This window comes from Sinocyclocheilus grahami, unplaced genomic scaffold (genome assembly GCF_001515645.1).
Source record: "Sinocyclocheilus grahami isolate Dianchi unplaced genomic scaffold, SAMN03320097.WGS_v1.1 scaffold1112.1, whole genome shotgun sequence".
Classification (NCBI taxonomy): domain Eukaryota; kingdom Metazoa; phylum Chordata; class Actinopteri; order Cypriniformes; family Cyprinidae; genus Sinocyclocheilus; species Sinocyclocheilus grahami.
This window is the reverse complement of record NW_015506291.1, coordinates 240877-257824: the sequence shown is the minus strand read 5'-3', so window position 1 is coordinate 257824 and position 16948 is coordinate 240877. Positions and strand designations below refer to the sequence as shown.

General features: G+C 38.3%; 3 protein-coding genes across 3 annotated transcripts in view; 1 reads left to right on the top strand and 2 right to left on the bottom strand.

Moving 5' to 3' along the window:
* Positions 1 to 5154, top strand: part of LOC107566915 (piezo-type mechanosensitive ion channel component 2-like) — a 64150-nt gene extending 58996 nt beyond the window's left edge. Inside the window, exons 39-44 of the mRNA XM_016252485.1 lie at positions 484 to 576; positions 674 to 843; positions 1747 to 1863; positions 1946 to 2025; positions 2108 to 2321; positions 4203 to 5154. Coding sequence (XP_016107971.1) covers positions 484 to 576; positions 674 to 843; positions 1747 to 1863; positions 1946 to 2025; positions 2108 to 2321; positions 4203 to 4455 — 927 coding nt within the window. The 3' untranslated portion in view covers positions 4456 to 5154. The remainder of the gene's footprint in view (positions 1 to 483; positions 577 to 673; positions 844 to 1746; positions 1864 to 1945; positions 2026 to 2107; positions 2322 to 4202) is intronic.
* Positions 5155 to 6095: 941 nt separating this feature from the next.
* LOC107566914 (gamma-soluble NSF attachment protein-like) lies at positions 6096 to 13674 on the bottom strand. The gene is made up of 7 exons (XM_016252484.1): positions 13639 to 13674; positions 12749 to 12858; positions 8846 to 8912; positions 8695 to 8765; positions 7433 to 7511; positions 7222 to 7351; positions 6096 to 6265 (listed from the first exon to the last, which is right to left on the bottom strand). Exons 1-7 carry the CDS (start codon positions 13648 to 13650, stop codon positions 6096 to 6098), a joined length of 639 nt encoding a protein of 212 aa, XP_016107970.1. The 5' UTR covers positions 13651 to 13674.
* A 1675-nt stretch (positions 13675 to 15349) lies between these two features.
* The window catches only part of LOC107566913 (cyclin-dependent kinase 13-like), a 17399-nt gene continuing 15800 nt past the window's right edge, over positions 15350 to 16948 (bottom strand). The window contains exon 14 of the mRNA XM_016252483.1: positions 15350 to 15942. Within this exon, the coding sequence (XP_016107969.1) occupies positions 15458 to 15942 (485 nt within the window). The 3' untranslated portion in view covers positions 15350 to 15457. The remainder of the gene's footprint in view (positions 15943 to 16948) is intronic.

The window sequence follows — 16948 nt, the reverse complement described above, 5'->3', positions numbered from 1 at the left end:
ATGGGTGGGTGTAGGGGTGGAGATTGGTGGGTTTAGGGGTGGAGATGGGTGGGTTTAGGTGTGGAGATGGGTGGGTTTAGGCGTGGAGATGGGTGGGTTTAGGGGTGGAGATAATATGGCAAATATATTTACATGGCCATTATATCTGAATTTATTGATGTATGGTTTGTTAGGATAGGATAATATTTGAGATACAACTATTTGAAAATCTGGAATCTGAGGGTGCAAAAGAACTGCCTTTAAAGTTGTCCAAATTAAGTTCTTAGCGATGCATATAACAATCAAAAATTAAGTTTTGATATATTTACAGTAGAACATTTACAAAATATCTTCATGGAACATGATTTTTGGCATAAAAGAAAAATCAATAATTTTGACACATACAATGTATTGTTGGCTATTGCTACAAATATACCCCAGCGATTTAACGCTGCTTTTGTGCTCCAGGGTCACATACGTCTGTGTGTTGTGTGTGCTTTCTAGCCCATCTTCACTATGAGTGCGCAGCAGAATCAGCTGAAGGACGTCACTGACAGAGATTTCATCAGCTTCATGAATTCATACAAACACAATTCTGTAAGTCACTCTCAGTGTGATGGTTTGGAGAAGCATGTTGTTCTAGCAACGCTGCTCTTTAGTCGTTGTGTCAAGTGCAGTTCAATCTGTTTCTCAGAGTGCACTGCAGTTCTTGGAGGCGTATACAGCGGAGGACGTGACTGTGGCAGAGCTGGAAGGAAGCTCGAACTCTCTCTGGACCATCAGTCCTCCCAGCAGAAAGAACCTGATGGAGGTCTTGAGCAAAGAGGACCAGTTCCCTGTGACCATGTCCTGGAGCATCCAGAGGTACAGATACAGTGCATCACCTGGGGCCTCATTTATAAAACTCTCCGTAGATTTCATCCTAAAACTGTACAAGAACCTAGATTTTGTGTATGCATGTATAAAGCCATGCCAGAACCTGTGCAAAAATCCCTTTATAAATCCCAGTCAGGGGAAGAGTGTGCATGCGTGCATCTCCCCCCCTCCATACATAAATGAGACCCCTGGACTGGCCCTTTCACTTTTAGATATATACAAAATATAATACGATTACAGTATTCAGATACACTACCATTCAAAAATAAGTCTCTTCTGCTCACCAAGGCTGCTTTTATTTAATCAAAAATACAGTAAAAATTGTGAAATGGTTTTACAATTTAAAATAGCTGTTTTCTATGTGAATATGTGTTAAACTGTAATGTATTTCTGTGATGCGCAGCTGTATTTTCAGCATCATTCCTCCAGTCTTCAGTGTCACATGATCTTCAGAAATCAGTATAATATGCTGATCTGCTGCTCGAGAAACATTTCTGATTATTATCAATGTTGAAAACAGTTGTGCTGCACAATATTTTTGTGGAAACAGTCATGCATTTTATTTTTCAGGATTCACAGATGAATAGAAAGTTCAGAAGAACAGCATTTATTTTAAATAGAAACTTTACTGGCACTTTTGTTAATTATAAATGTCTTTACTGGCACTTTTGATAAATTTAATGCATCCTTGATCAATAAAAGTATTAATTAAAAATAATAATAAAAACAAATCTTACTTTTTGAACAGTAGTGATTACATTAGTGTATATAAGAATACAATGACGTCCAAAAATCATGGTAGTGGTCATTTATTCTAGTGCAGTTCTCCGGTGCATTGCAGTTTCATCATTAAACACTAAATATATCCCATAATACTTCTCTCTTGTGCAGGAATCTGAGTCTGGGAGCAAAGGCTGAGTTTGCAGTGGACAAACACATCACATATCTGGACATGAACACTAGACAGGAGCTGATAGCGTTACTCAATGGAACCAGAAATAAACCTGTGTAAGTACAAATTCAACATTTAAATCGTGCATTTCATACTTACATCAATGCTTGTATTTATGATCCATTTTCTCATTCACAGGGTCATAGAGCAAGTGTTTCCCTGCTTTATTCGAGCACCGAGTGACTCAAACGCCAAACCAGTCGGTCAGCTTTATTCAGGTAATGCAGAATCAGGATGACTTTCTCCATGAATACTGACGTCAGCTGTAACTCTCACATCTCATCACTCCCTCTGTGCCAGATGAGGGTTATAAGAGCATCCAGCTGGACTTGGAGAGGTCTCACAACGGCACGGAGGACATTCAGGAGTGGTGGATTGTGGACCAGCCGTCGGCAGGGAAGATCCAGATGAGATCCGAGTCAAAGCTGGAGAAGAAGAGAGAGGCAGGACTGCAGCTGTACGTCTTCAGTGATAAAGTCAGTCCTCCCAGCCTGGGCTTCTTGGCAGGTTACGGGTGAGTCACGGGAGACCGTCCCAAACATCTCTGAGCACGCAGTTCAATCATCACCAGTTTCACTTTTTCGTTTTTGTAAAATGACAGATTTTGTGGTTGCATCACATTGACTATTTAATGCACTGTTAGATGTGCAGTTGTCATGCATTACAGAAAAAAAACATTAGAAAGTCTTTCATAAGACACAACAATGATTACAGTTATTAAAAGTAAGAACAAATGACAAACAATAGGTAGGAAAGGTACAAAATAGTACAGAAATGAATCAAATGTAAAATAAAGCATTGCATAGTCTTCACTGTATAATTTAAATACAGATTAATCCTTATTATAGCTACTAAAGTGAATCAGTCAAGATCAGAGAGTGATTTTCTCTGTCTTTTGTTGTTTGATTAACATTAATGACAGACAGCATCAGGATTATTAGACTGCTGTCACTTTAAGACCTATCGCACCGCAGTCTACATTCACTTGCAGCCTACGGTTTTTATGTGAATACTCGACAAGACAGACATTTTTACACAAGTGTGTGTGACAGTTGGCTTTCTCCATACATGCCTCAGTCAGCGCATTGTTTTTTGCGGCTTGACTTTTGTACAAGCAGCATTGCTTTTTCTCATTCATGCATGTTTATTAGTGGTCGACCGGTATATTGCCAAGGCAATGAAAACCTACTTTTTCGAACTCCTCCTAGACCATTTGTCCAATTTTCACCAAACTCAAGTCCAAACGTATGGATTTCGTGTCGATAGATGAATTAGTTCTCATTTACCACATCAACGAATTTGATGGCATGATGCCAAACTGCATCTGAGACCACACCACATCAATTCAGTAATTAGACCTATTGGTCAAAAATGATAAACCATTAAATCAGATCACTAGTGATTTATGATTTTTCAACCATTTTGACTAAAATCATCTCAAAATGTATTTAATTACTCATTTTTGTTGGTGTGATGCTTCCTGCCATGCTTAGGTCCTCATTCTGCCTTGGATAAGTTCACTTCCAGAATAAAAATGACCTGATAATCTACTCACCCGCATGTCATCCAAGATGTTCATGTCTTTCGTTCTTCAGTCGCAAAGAAGTTAAGGTTTTTGAGGAAAACATTCCAGTATTTTTCTTCATATAGTGGACTTCAGTGGTGCTCAATGGATTGAAGGTTAAAAATGCAGTTTCAATTCAGCTTCAAAGAGCTCTACACGATCCCAGCCGAGGAATAAGGGTCTTATCTAACGAATCATTTTCTGGGGGAAAAAAAAAAATAACTTTTTAAACCACAAATGTTGGGCTTGCTTTAGCTCTGCGATGTCCGTCTTCACACATTACGTAATCATGTTGGAAAGGTCACGCACATTAGTTCTTCATCTTTGTACTTTGGTTAAAAACTCCATCTCATTTACTCCTCCAACTTTAAAATCATCCGACATCGTTGTTTTACCTTTTTTGTAAAGTGCAATGACTTTTTACTTAAGTCGGTACTTCCGCCTACGTGACGTAGTGCCTACATGACCTTTCCAACATCACCTAATAAAGACGTATAAATAATTAAAAACTGTATAAATAAAAACAATTTTTTTTAAGAAAATGACCAATCGTTTTGCTAGATAAGACCCTTATTCCTCGGCTGGGATTGTGTAGAGCCCTTTGAAACTGCATTTTTGGACTTTCAAATCACTGGCCACCATTGAAGTCCACTATATGGAGAAAAATCCTGGAATGTTTTCCTCAAAAAAACTTAATTCCTTTCCGACTGAAGAATGAAAGAAAGACATGAACATCTTGGATGACATGGTGGTGAGTGAATGAATTGCTGCTTGTTGATGCTCTGGATCGCGGCTGCAGATGTAAGTAAGGCCTCGCTGTGTCTCTTGCAGTATCATGGGCCTCTACGCATCCGTGGTGCTGGTGATCGGGAAATTCGTCCGCGAGTTCTTCAGCGGCATCTCGCACTCCATCATGTTCGAAGAGCTTCCGTGCGTCGACCGCATCCTCAAACTCTGCACCGACATCTTCCTCGTGCGGGAAACCGGCGAGCTGGAGCTGGAGGAGGACCTGTACGCCAAACTCATCTTCCTTTACCGCTCGCCAGAGACCATGATCAAGTGGACGAGGGAGAAGACCAAATGAGCCTGCTGGGATTGCCTTAAAACCCAAAGGATGCTGCTTCTCGCAGGAAGGCGGCTCGTCGGGACAGGTTCGACTGCCAATACAATGAGACCTACAGCTGTACCAAAGAGCCCTGATTCAGAAGCTGCCACGACCAATGGGATCTTTAATGAGCTCTAGCGCCACCTGTCTGTCGGGAGATTGGTTAGTCGCGCATTGTGCAATATGCTGTCCTGGTAGCTGGCCGTAAACTTGAACAAAGAAAGGAGACGGTGACTGAACACTAGCCAATTTTTTCTTCAGAGAAAACTGGACCCAGAAGTGCTTGGGTTTCTAAGACTATGTAACACTGAAATCATGATCTATCCTAGCTTGAACGAAGGACTGAAAGGTTCTCAGGAAGAGTATCCGCGCTTCAGGACGTCACGTTGCTGACACCTCGCCGTGATTGTGGATCAATATCATGAGCATAAAGCACATGCTGGAAACCAACTATTGTCTTATTTGTCCCGTCTACCTGTTGCACTTTTAGTTTTCGTTACGTGCATTTCAAGGACCATTTTGTATGCATTAAAAAGTCTACAGAAACTCGGATCTAAAATATGCAAAAAATCACAGATTCTCTTTATTCAGTGGCGTTGTGAAACCATGCAAATCCAGAATTAACAGAAATTGTTCCCTGCGATTTTAAAGCACACCTTTCTCCATTAAAACAAAAAATAAACTAAGATTGAGTTTCTCATGTTCAGATAATCTTAAGGCATTTCATGCATTTCATGCTCCATATGACAAGACTAATATTGTTTAAACTTATTCCACTAAACTTAAAGCTACAAACACAGTGTACAGTAAATACATTCCCTCTTTTGGTAAAGCAGGCACTGTTATTTAATTTCCAACATATAGAATATATGTAGTATAATATAGTATAATTTAAAACGATGTGTAGTATTCCAGCACTACTCAAAATGTTTGAAATACTGCACATATAAAGACTGAGCTCCTGATTCACCCACAGAAGGTCCCACTGAACCGTAAAGCTGTTTGTCAGGTTTGGGTTTTTGAAGTTTGTTTCCACCATGCAATAAAAAAAATTAAGGTAATTGCAACTTTTTTTTAAATCTCACAATTTTGACTTTTTTTTTCCCCCATCGCAATTCTAATCTCTTTTAGTTTTTATTTGAAGTCTGTTTTTCATGGAATTCTGACTTTTTATCCCTTCAGAATTCTACATCTTGCAATTCTGCTATTCTGTTGTTTTTCTTTGTATGTTCAACGGCAATTCTGCATTTGCAATTCTTCGTTTATACAGAAGAAAGCGCTGAATTGTGAGATAGAAAGTCTACCTTAATTGTCTTTATTTATTTCGTTTATCACATGGCAGAAACAAGCTTCCATATGGGTTTGCCTGAAAACACCTGAGAAAACAAATGTACATTTTAACATGAGTTTTGGAAGGCAAACCTAAATAAATATGCATACTTAAGAGAGGATGACGTTGCATGAACGTGCTGCTTACATGTGAGGCCTAGCATGGGTTTCTCTGAAAGCTTCTTGAAACACAAACCCCTCCAGTACAGGAATCTAATGTTTAGGGAGCATGCATGCACCTTCATGGAGGAGTCTGAAGCAGCAGATGTGGAATATGTTTGGTTTTAGGTTTAACAGAGGCCTCCAGCGTACTCATCCTCCTCTTCCTCCGGCGGCGCGGCTCCTGAATCTCCAGCGGCAGCAGCAGCAGCAGCTTTCTTCTTCCCTCCTCCAGGCACCGTCAGGCTGAGGGCAAGCTTTGCATACTGGAGAACATGCGAGACGACAGTGTGCTCAAATGCTTCTGTCAGCGAGTTATGAAATCTCATTAACACTTCAGTATGTTCAGCATGCACTCTGCCCTGATGACTGACTGAAGCATGTGGACTTAACTAGCTAATATGAAAATATGAACGAGATCATTCACAGACTGATGTCTTATTGATACATAAGCACAACAACCTGTTTATTTCTAAGGGCTGAAATGATCAATTATGACTGACGTTATAGGGGGACTGAAAGGAAATAAACTACTGGAGAGTTTCTCTACACTACTGTAACATGCAAATGTTTTTGATGACAAACCTGGCAAACTCTTGAAAGGGTGAGTGAAACAAATAGGAGATAATGAAAAGATTAGAAAGACAAAAAAACTAACTAAAAACTAAAGGTAACTGTGCTCTGACGGACAGCTAAGATGCAACAAACTGACAAAATGCAATTAATAATAATAAAAATGTCATAACCTTTATGTGATTTTTTTTTCAATAGAAATAAAGTTCACACATTTAAGGCAAGACACTACAGGCACAGATATTGTGAGCTTTTGCTTCCGTGTTTTCTTTCAGACTAGTGCAAAGAAATCATCCAAAATACAGAAGCATTTATTTTATTGAACTTTATCTATTTGCTTCTGCAGATTTCAGTTTCAATAAATACCTTTAAAGGTGTTTTCTCAAAATGAATCAGAAATCTACACTTACATGCCTATATTCTTAAGGTTTTTACAGAGGGATTTGTTCATATATCATTTTGCCTGGTTTTATGATTGCACTTTTATCTATTTGCATCTGAAGATTTCATTTTTCTTTTCTCTTACACCAAACTTTACAGTTTTCTTTATCAATATAGATGGGTTTTACTGAGGGGTTGTTCATATATATTATATTATACATCACATATTCTGATTTATAGAACACTTTATTCCAAAAAAAAAAAAAAAAGGGGGGAGAATGTTTTTTTTTTTTGTCCGTTTACAGTATTTTTCCATGGCCACGCAGTCCTCGCTCCCGCTGAATCCTGGGATGCTGTAGCTCTCCCGCACGCACTTCTCTGCCGCCACATAGTCTCTTCTGTGCAGATGCACCAGCACTTGTGCGATCGTTTTCTGAGCACAAAAACAGGACAGTCATGTGTGGTAATGCACCTGTGACTGCAAAGGCTTTACAGCTCAGTAATACTGACGCACCTTAAAACACGTCGGATAATTCTCGATTTCTTTATACATGTTCTTCTCCTTCTGAAGGGACACGGCAGCTTCATCAAACCTGTAATCAGCATCACTCATCTTGTATTAAACTAATTTACATTCAGTCATTTAGCAGACGCTTTTATCCAAACAACAGAAGCAATCAGAACCAACAAGAGCGCAATGATAATAAGTGCTATGACAAGCCTAACGCAGCACACATAGCAAGGTGTTTTTAAATCAATAAAATAAAACAAGTAGATAAAATAGAAATAGAATTAGTGTTAGAGGCCCAAGTGTAGAATAAATACAAATTCCATTTTGGTACAAAATCAAGTCGAATCAACGCATCGCATGTACAACAATAAAACACGCACAAAAACAATACACTCATCTAATACTGGATATTCTGGATTTACAGCTAAGAATCTAGTCTAATTCACTCAGAGCATGCTTTACACTGATATTATATGTGACCCTGGATCACAAAAGCAGTGTTGAGTCGCTGGGGGATATTTGTAGCAATAGCCAACAATACATTGTATGGGTCAAAATTATACATTTCTCTTTTATGCCAAAAATCATTAGGATATTAAGTAAAGATCATGTTCCATGAAGATATTTTGTAAATGTCCTACCGTAAATATATCAAAACTTAATGTTTGATTAGTAATATGCATTGCTAAGAACTTCATTTGGACAACTTTAAAGATGATTTTCTCAATATTTAGATTTTTTTGCACCTCTCAGATTCCAGATTTTCTAATAGGTGTATATCAGCCAAATATTGTCCGATCCTAACAAACCATACATCAATGGAAGCTTATTTATTCAGCTTTCAGATGATGCACACATCTCAATTTAAAGAAATTGACCCTTATGACTGGTTTTGTGCTCCAGGGCCACATATGACAAGTTGTTTTTAATACAAACTAATAAACTAGATGACTGACTAAAATGAAAATTCAAGTAAGAATAAAGCAACAATTACTTCCGTTGTCTAACAAGAAGTCTGGAAGCTTTGCCGACGAGCTCCACTGCTTGCCGCAGTCGCTCCTCGTTCTGAGAAAACAAGAAAGGACATGAATGTTTGTTTGTAGCTGGTCCTAATGCATGCGGCATTTGGCGGAGCCGCTACGAACCTCGAACACCCCTGCTGCCTGCTGGTACAGATGAACGGCTTTCGCCAAATCCAGAGCTTCAATCAACCTGCAAGTGACTGACTAAAATGAAAATTCAAGTAAGAATAAAGCAACAATTACTTCCGTTGTCTAACAAGAAGTCTGGAAGCTTTGCCGACGAGCTCCACTGCTTGCCGCAGTCGCTCCTCGTTCTGAGAAAACAAGAAAGGACATGAATGTTTGTTTGTAGCTGGTCCTAATGCGTGCAGCGTTTGGTGGAGCCGCTACGAACCTCGAACACCCCTGCTGCCTGCTGGTACAGATGAACGGCTTTCGCCAAATCCAGAGCTTCAATCAACCTGCAAGCAACAAGATCAGCGGCTCGTTAACTGCTCTGAAGAACTAGTCACATGTAACGGAATCACGTCATTTAATTACACAATAAATGTAACTGCAATCGATTACAGCTACTGAGGAAAAAAATTGTTACTATGAAAATGTTAAGAACTACAAAAGAATCTGAATTTGATTCACATACACACCCACATACAGGTTTAATTGACTTCTTTCATAAATTGCATTGACTGCTTTAAAATATGAGACACCAATGTTTTCAGTACTTTAGTACCGTTTTATTTCCTATTTGGATTAATGCATTTGCTTTATTTTTTAAGATCAACTTGTTTTTTTCTAAGCTATTGTTAGATGCCAGTGTTGCAAAGTATGCAAACATTTTATTTCAAAAACATCATAGCTATCAATCTATTTCTCGTAATGGTTTTAAATCTTTATTTAACCTCAGAATGATCTCAAAGTCAGTCTGATTTTGTGGTGGCTGTGCTTTAAAATGATATTATCACAATCTAAATACAAGTGATGAAGGATTGCGAAAGTCTGACGGTGTTGAGAGCTACCTGGCTTACATGTTTTAAAAACGATTAACAGTTAAAAACATTAGAAGACATAAGAAATTTGGAAAAGTAATCAGTAGGGATGCACGATATTATCGGACCGATATGAACAATTATGCCGATATGTCTTGCCCATAAGAGGAATTAAAACGCTGTTGGCCTACTTTTAATAAAATGAAAGTAAAATACACAAATAACATTTAGACTGTTTCTCTGATTAAATAAAGCAGTAATTGATGCCATAAAATCATGAGAAAGTTTTAATTTTAAAGGTCAGAAGCTATTAGCTTACATAAATAATAAAAAAAAAAAAAAATCACAGACATGACACTTGCAAATTAAATAATATTATATATACTGATTTATTCATTAATGTGTAATATGTTATATTTTTTAAACAAATTATGATATTTTTTACACCATGTTGAATCTTAAAATGAAATGTTAAGGTTACTGCTGCATCTTTCTGAAGAAACAAATGCAGCGATTGATATATAGTTTATTTATAGTTATTTGCAAAGCTTCAATGTACTGTCATTATAAAAGAACTTCATTATTGTTTATTTAATTCTAACAAATAAGTTCTTGTTAAAAACTAACCAAAATTAAAACTAATTTGCTTATAATTTCCACACAGGAGAGACTTGGTGTTGTTTCCAAACAAAAGGAAATATATCGGTATCGGCATCGGTCACAATGAGTTGAAAAATATCGGCAAAAATCCAATATCGTGCATCCCTAGTAATCAGTTGCATTACTTTAATAAAGTAATTTTAAAAATTACACTACTTATTTCTTTTTAAATAGGGTAACTTGTAATCTGTAACCTATTACATGTCCAAAGTAACCTTCCCAACACTGTAAGCAGGTTTGTGAAGCACACACTTTCCGGCTCGGTCGAGGGCCATGGCGGCGGTGTCTGGAGTGCCGTTCTCCACGTACATCATGCTGGCCTTCTCTATGTACTGCACAGCTTCAGGCAACCTCTGCATGTCCTGCGACAGAACAGCAAACACACACACATCTCAATCATGCTCACAGTTCATATATACACACACACACACACACACACATACATACAGTACATGTGTCAAAAACGTTAAGATGTCCGCATCAAAATAAATTTACAAAAGTGATTTTATGTCCATAGAAAGCACATTAAATGTAAGTAAAGTGTCTACTTTTAAGGTTTCAAATCACACACACATCTCAATCATGCTCACAGTTCATACACACACACACACACACACACACACATACATACAGTACATGTGTCAAAGACGTTAAGATCAAAGATCAGTCCGCATCTAAATAAATTTACAAAAGTGATTTATGTCCATAGAAAGCACATTAAATGTAAGTAAAGTGTCTACTTTTAAGGTTTCAAATCAAATGTCAAAATATGGTTGAAATAATGCTACATCGTCATTCAGTGTAACACAATATTTATGTAAAAATTCAACATCATGCTTATTCTGATGTGTACATATTAAAATATATAAAAGAATAAGAGAGCATATTCAATTTGATTGTGTTTTAAATGAGTTAAACATTCTTACTGACCAAATGGGCAAAACCTAGGATAGTGGCACATTTTAAAAATGTAAAATTACAACCAATTAGTATCTGGGGTGAAAGTAATTAGTCTTTTAATGTCATAAATTGATTTTTATTGTAAATATGCCTGACAAGAATGCTACACTGAATGACAATTTAGTGGGTCTCTTCTGTAAATCAGGGAAAAATTTATATTTATTTTTTGCTCAGAAAAACAAAAATGCAATTAAATTAAACGGAAAACTTTTTAATTTGTTTTTAAACAACAATTTAAAGCAGTATTACACTTACTGTTTTTATGCTTAAACCCTTTTCGTCTTTGACACATAAAAAAAATCTAAATAAAAAAAACTACATCTTAATATAATTTTTAGTATATTAGTGATACTAAAGTAACACTGCTTGAGAGACAGACACAGTAACGCAGGACAGTCCCACACTCACTCATGTTGAGGGCTGCCATTCCTCCCTGTGGGCCGGCGGGGTACACGGTGGGGACGCTGGTGGTCATGAAGTCAGCGATCTGCTGCAGCGCAAGTAAACTGGTGGGGTTTTTCCCCTTCTTCATCTGATCCTGGATCAGAGACTCCAGCTCATCACAGAACGCCTGAAACACACAAAACACGCAATTACAACCAGAACTACACGGTTGCTAGGTGGTTACCAAGTCAACAGCATCACATTCTAGATATGGCTAAACATGCTGCATGACTTCAGGATACATTTGTGTCTGTGGCAAAAACTTTGTTAAAATGTAATTACTTACTATTGCTTTAGCATCACTAATCACTATATATGAAGACCATTAGCTGGACGAATACAGCTCTTAAGTCAGGACTAAAGAGCAGCTAATGTTAGAGTGACACGCTGAACACACAATGGAGAAAGAGAGAGAGATAATGACACAGGCTGGTACCGTCAAGCACCGTTAAAAATTTATAAATGTATGTTAACAAGAACATGAAACACTTTCTACAGGCCGGCATCTGGAGTCTAAAAGCAACCCACATATCAGTGACTTATTCATAAAGTGGCTCATACAGTACATAAAAATCCACTTTAAATGCTGTATCAATGCTTGGGTCTCAAACTGTTGTACCAGGAATCTCAAAACTTGAAATACAGGTACAAAATTTTTTATATATCTATAAATAAAATACTGAAAAAAAAAAATATATATATATATATATATATATTAGAGGTCGACCGATAGTGGATTTTGCCAATACCGATATTTAAACAAATTATGATATTTTTTACACCATGTTGAATCTTAAAATGAAATGTTAAGGTTACTGCTGCATCTTTCTGAAGAAACAAATGCAGCGATTGATATATAGTTTATTTATAGTTATTTGCAAAGCTTCAATGTACTGTCATTATAAAAGAACTTCATTATTGTTTATTTAATTCTAACAAATAAGTTCTTGTTAAAAACTAACCAAAATTAAAACTAATTTGCTTATAATTTCCACACAGGAGAGACTTGGTGTTGTTTCCAAACAAAAGGAAATATATCGGTATCGGCATCGGTCACAATGAGTTGAAAAATATCGGCAAAAATCCAATATCGTGCATCCCTAGTAATCAGTTGCATTACTTTAATAAAGTAATTTTAAAAATTACACTACTTATTTCTTTTTAAATAGGGTAACTTGTAATCTGTAACCTATTACATGTCCAAAGTAACCTTCCCAACACTGTAAGCAGGTTTGTGAAGCACACACTTTCCGGCTCGGTCGAGGGCCATGGCGGCGGTGTCTGGAGTGCCGTTCTCCACGTACATCATGCTGGCCTTCTCTATGTACTGCACAGCTTCAGGCAACCTCTGCATGTCCTGCGACAGAACAGCAAACACACACACATCTCAATCATGCTCACAGTTCATATATACACACACACACACACACACACATACATACAGTACATGTGTCAAAAACGTTAAGATGTCCGCATCAAAATAAATTTACAAAAGTGATTTTATGTCCATAGAAAGCACATTAAATGTAAGTAAAGTGTCTACTTTTAAGGTTTCAAATCAGTTTTTGGAGAATAAAATATCAAAATTTGGTTGAAATAATGCTACATCGTCATTCAGTGTAACACAGTATTTATGTAAAAATCCAAACAACATGCTTATTCTGACGTGTACATATTAAAATATATAAAAGAATAAGAGAGCATATAAAATTTGATTGTGTTTTAAATGAGTTAAACATTCTTACTGACCAAATGGGCAAAACCTAGGATAGTGGCACTTTTAAAAATGTTAAATTACAACCAATTAGTATTTGTGGTGAAAGTAATTAGTCTTATAATATGTCATAAATATGCCTGACAAGATTGTTACAGAATGACATTTTAGTGGCTCTCTTCTGTAAATCAGGGAACATGTATGATATTTATTTTTTGCTCAGAAAAACAAAAACAAAATTGCAATTAAATTAAACAGATTTTTTTTTGTTGGAAAAACAACAATTTAAAGCCGTATTTAACTTATTGTTGTTATGCTTAATCCCTTTTTCGTCTTTGACGCATATATATAGTCAACAGCAAATCTGAATGATTGGAATGCAAGTCGAACTCAAGAATCCCTTAAGAAACAAACAGCACTCACCTTCAGCATCATCCCTGCCTGCTCGAAGGCCCTGCATGCAAACACTTACCATTATAACAAAGAGCAAATTCATACAAATCAACGATTTGCACAATTAAAGGGTTAGTTCATCCAAAAATGAAAATCAGTCCATAAATTGTGCATATGTTTGATTATAGATGCACAGGAGACACAAAAATATACAAAGAATTAAAAATACCAGTACATGGTTGGCATTTCTTTAATAAACATTTGCCAAAGGGGGGGGGTCATCTTCATACAAAAAGACATTGTTGCTCATCTCCTCGAAGTCAGTTAAACGTCTCTTTACTTTCAGTTTTACAACGGCTATAGACGAGAGCCGGCAGGAGCGTTGATCCGTTCACTCGTTCAGCAGATTCAGCAGCTCAGTCGAGAAGTGCTACCAGTCTCTCCGGAGTCCTTCACAAGCCCCTCCAGCGAACTACCCTTGCCACAGAGCCCGTAATTGCTGAATCATTAGAAATGAAGAAAGAAAAAAAAAAACAACGGACCAAAAAAGTAAAAAGAAACGACTTCCATTACTGGTCCTGTACGTGTGCAGATACAGCTTGTTTCCACCTACTTTGTTCAGTAGTGCAAAACTTCATCGTAATACTAGTCTGTCCTTACGCAGTTAAAGGTCATTAAAACACGTACCCTGTATTTTAAATGCACACTCAAAAAAGGTACAGTTTTAATTTAAAAGACAGCAGTAGAGTAGATTACAAAAGTCAATCGGAGGGGAAACGGTAACAGCTCTATGAAACGGTACGAGCGGGAAATGCAAAAATTCCCATCCCAACAGCTCGCCCTCCAAGCGGTTCCTCGAGTGCCCTCGGGCTTCTTCGAAATCTTACAAATCCAGTTCTGAGACTCTTAGTGCGGGTCGAGGGCAACTGCGTGCGTCTTTTGGGCTGATGATACATGGGGCAACTTTTTGAGCAATTTTGCAGGGTGCTTTTTTTGAGCAATGTTGCTTGGCCACTTCCCCATTGAGAACGGGTAGCACACATTTCTATCGGGATACTTTAGATGGGTCGTGGGCCCTGTGTCACCTGGTCGCCCGCTGAAAGCAACATTAAAAGGTTAGTTCACCCAAAAATTAAAATTATGTCATTAATTACTCACCCTCGTGTCGTTCCAAACCTGTAACACCTTCAGAACACAAATTAAGATATTTCTGATGAAATCCGAGAGCTTTCTGCATAGACTGCAATGCAACTGAAATGTTCCCAGGTCCAGAAATGTAGCAAGGACATCGATAAAACAGTCCATGTGACATCAGTGGCTCAACTTCAATTTTTGCGAAGCTACGAGAATACTTTTTGTGAGCAAAGAAAACAATAATAGCATGCATGTGCTTTATCCTGAACATAAACAGCGCTGATTACGTTCTGGGGTACTCTCCAAAATGTTGGAAGACAGTAACTCGGGGAAAAGAATTGTTGAATAAATTGTTATTTTTGTTTTCTTTGCACGCACAAAGTATTCTCATATCTTTGCAAAATTGAAGTTGAGCCACTGATGTCACATGGACTGTTTTATCGATGTCCTTGCTACGTTTCTGGACCTGGGAACATTTCAGTTGCATTGCAGTCTATGCAGAAAGCTCTCGGATTTCATCAAAAATATCTTAATTTGTGTTCTGAAGGTGTTACAGGTTTGGAACGACATGAGGGCGAGTAATTAATGACAGAATGTTTGGGTGAACTAACCTTTTAACCAAAGTTGCCTAGCAACATTGCTCAAAAAATTGCCCCGTGTATCATCAGAATTAGTCTTCCTTTTCCAAGGCGTCTGGAAGTTCGTCAGGATCCGGTCAAAAAGGGAGTCCTCTGCCCCGAAGCGCGGCCGTGTTCACGTGGGGAACGTACCCGAGCGGAAGGGATTGGGATGGAGAAGTCCAGACTTGGCCCGGAGGGGCCGGTGCCGGTCCGCTGTGATTGTACTCGAAGCGATGGTCCTTGTCTCCGCTGAACACCGCGCCGGCTCCGTGAGTGAAGGTCTCCGGGCCGAGAGGCAGCTGAGGGGGCATCATGTGGCCGAGGTAGCTGTCTGGGAAGCCAAACGGCGGCGGGGGGCAGCTGAAGTCTGGCTCCGAAGGTCTGGGAGCTTCTCCTGGGGCTGCGAAGGACGGCAGAGCCGGATTGGTCTTGGGGGCCTGCCGGTAGTCCAGGTCTGCGCAGGGAGGCGGTTCTGGAGGTTCTGGGGGTCTCTGGTCCGGCGGGAGAATGGAGAGAGGCTCTAGAGGCCTGGAGGACGAGCCGCTGGCTTCAGCTGCTGCAAGAAACACAACCGCAGGAGCTTATCAGGGGCTGCAGCCCAAATCACATACTTCTGAGAAGCACCATACATTACATTTACACTGGTGGCTAAAATTATTAGAAAGAGCTAAAAAAGAGATCTGATCCTCATCAGTCTGTCTGGAGTCACATGAAGAAACAGAACAAACTGAGACAGACTGTGTCTCAAAGACGCTTCAAGAAACCTCCTGCAAAGCTACAGTACTGTTAAAAGTTTGAGGCACTTGTGTAAAAATGGTGTAAAATGAGGATGCTATTGTTATGTCAACAATAGTGTCATAAATAGATTTTCTTTATCAATTAACTTCTATTAACTAGATTAAAACAACATCTGGTATGAGCATCCTCTGTGTTTAAAGCAGCTTTTTGCCCTACACTAGTTTTTCATGTAGCTTTGCAGGTAGGTTTTTGAAGCCTCTTGGAGACGTTGCCACAGACAGACTGGATGATGATCAGATCAGAACTATAGCCTAATTCACAGTATTCTTCAAACAGTAAGCAAAAAATACCCAGATGACCTACTACTTCCACCGAGATTCTGCAGTGTGCATCCAGTGGACATTTATCTTATTGGCTAAAGGAGACAATCTGTGAATCAAAGTGAAACGAAGCCGGTAGGTCGCAGCAATGATGACATGACCAATGCAATACATCCAGATTACATTCATACTATATGTGATGTGATCTAGGAAAACCCGTCGGATGTCGCGCTGGGACGTTTTCAGGAAATTAAAAAAATAGGTTGAATGTCAATTTGTCGTCAAAATTGCTTTTTCATTAAATTATTATTCTATAACATCTCGTCTATCATCTCTGAAAATATGTTGCCAAAATTAACCGTTTAGTGCAGAAAAATAGTGATTTATTGTGGCTAGCATTAAAGACGGTCTTTCTCTAGTTCGCTAATATGCACTGTGGAGGAGCTTTCCCTTGACACTACAAAGACAGTTCACCTATCAAAATAAACTATGTAATAAAGGTGTATCAATGCATTTTCCGCTAGTCTT

Coding starts and splice junctions, on each gene's coding strand:
- LOC107566914 (XM_016252484.1), bottom strand. Junction 7,512..8,694: donor CTTCTTGTTAGACAACGGAA/GTAATTGTTGCT, acceptor TGCTGATTACAG/GTTTGATGAAGCTGCCGTGT. Junction 6,266..7,221: donor CGTGGCCATGGAAAAATACT/GTAAACGGACAA, acceptor CGCTGACAGAAG/CATTTGAGCACACTGTCGTC.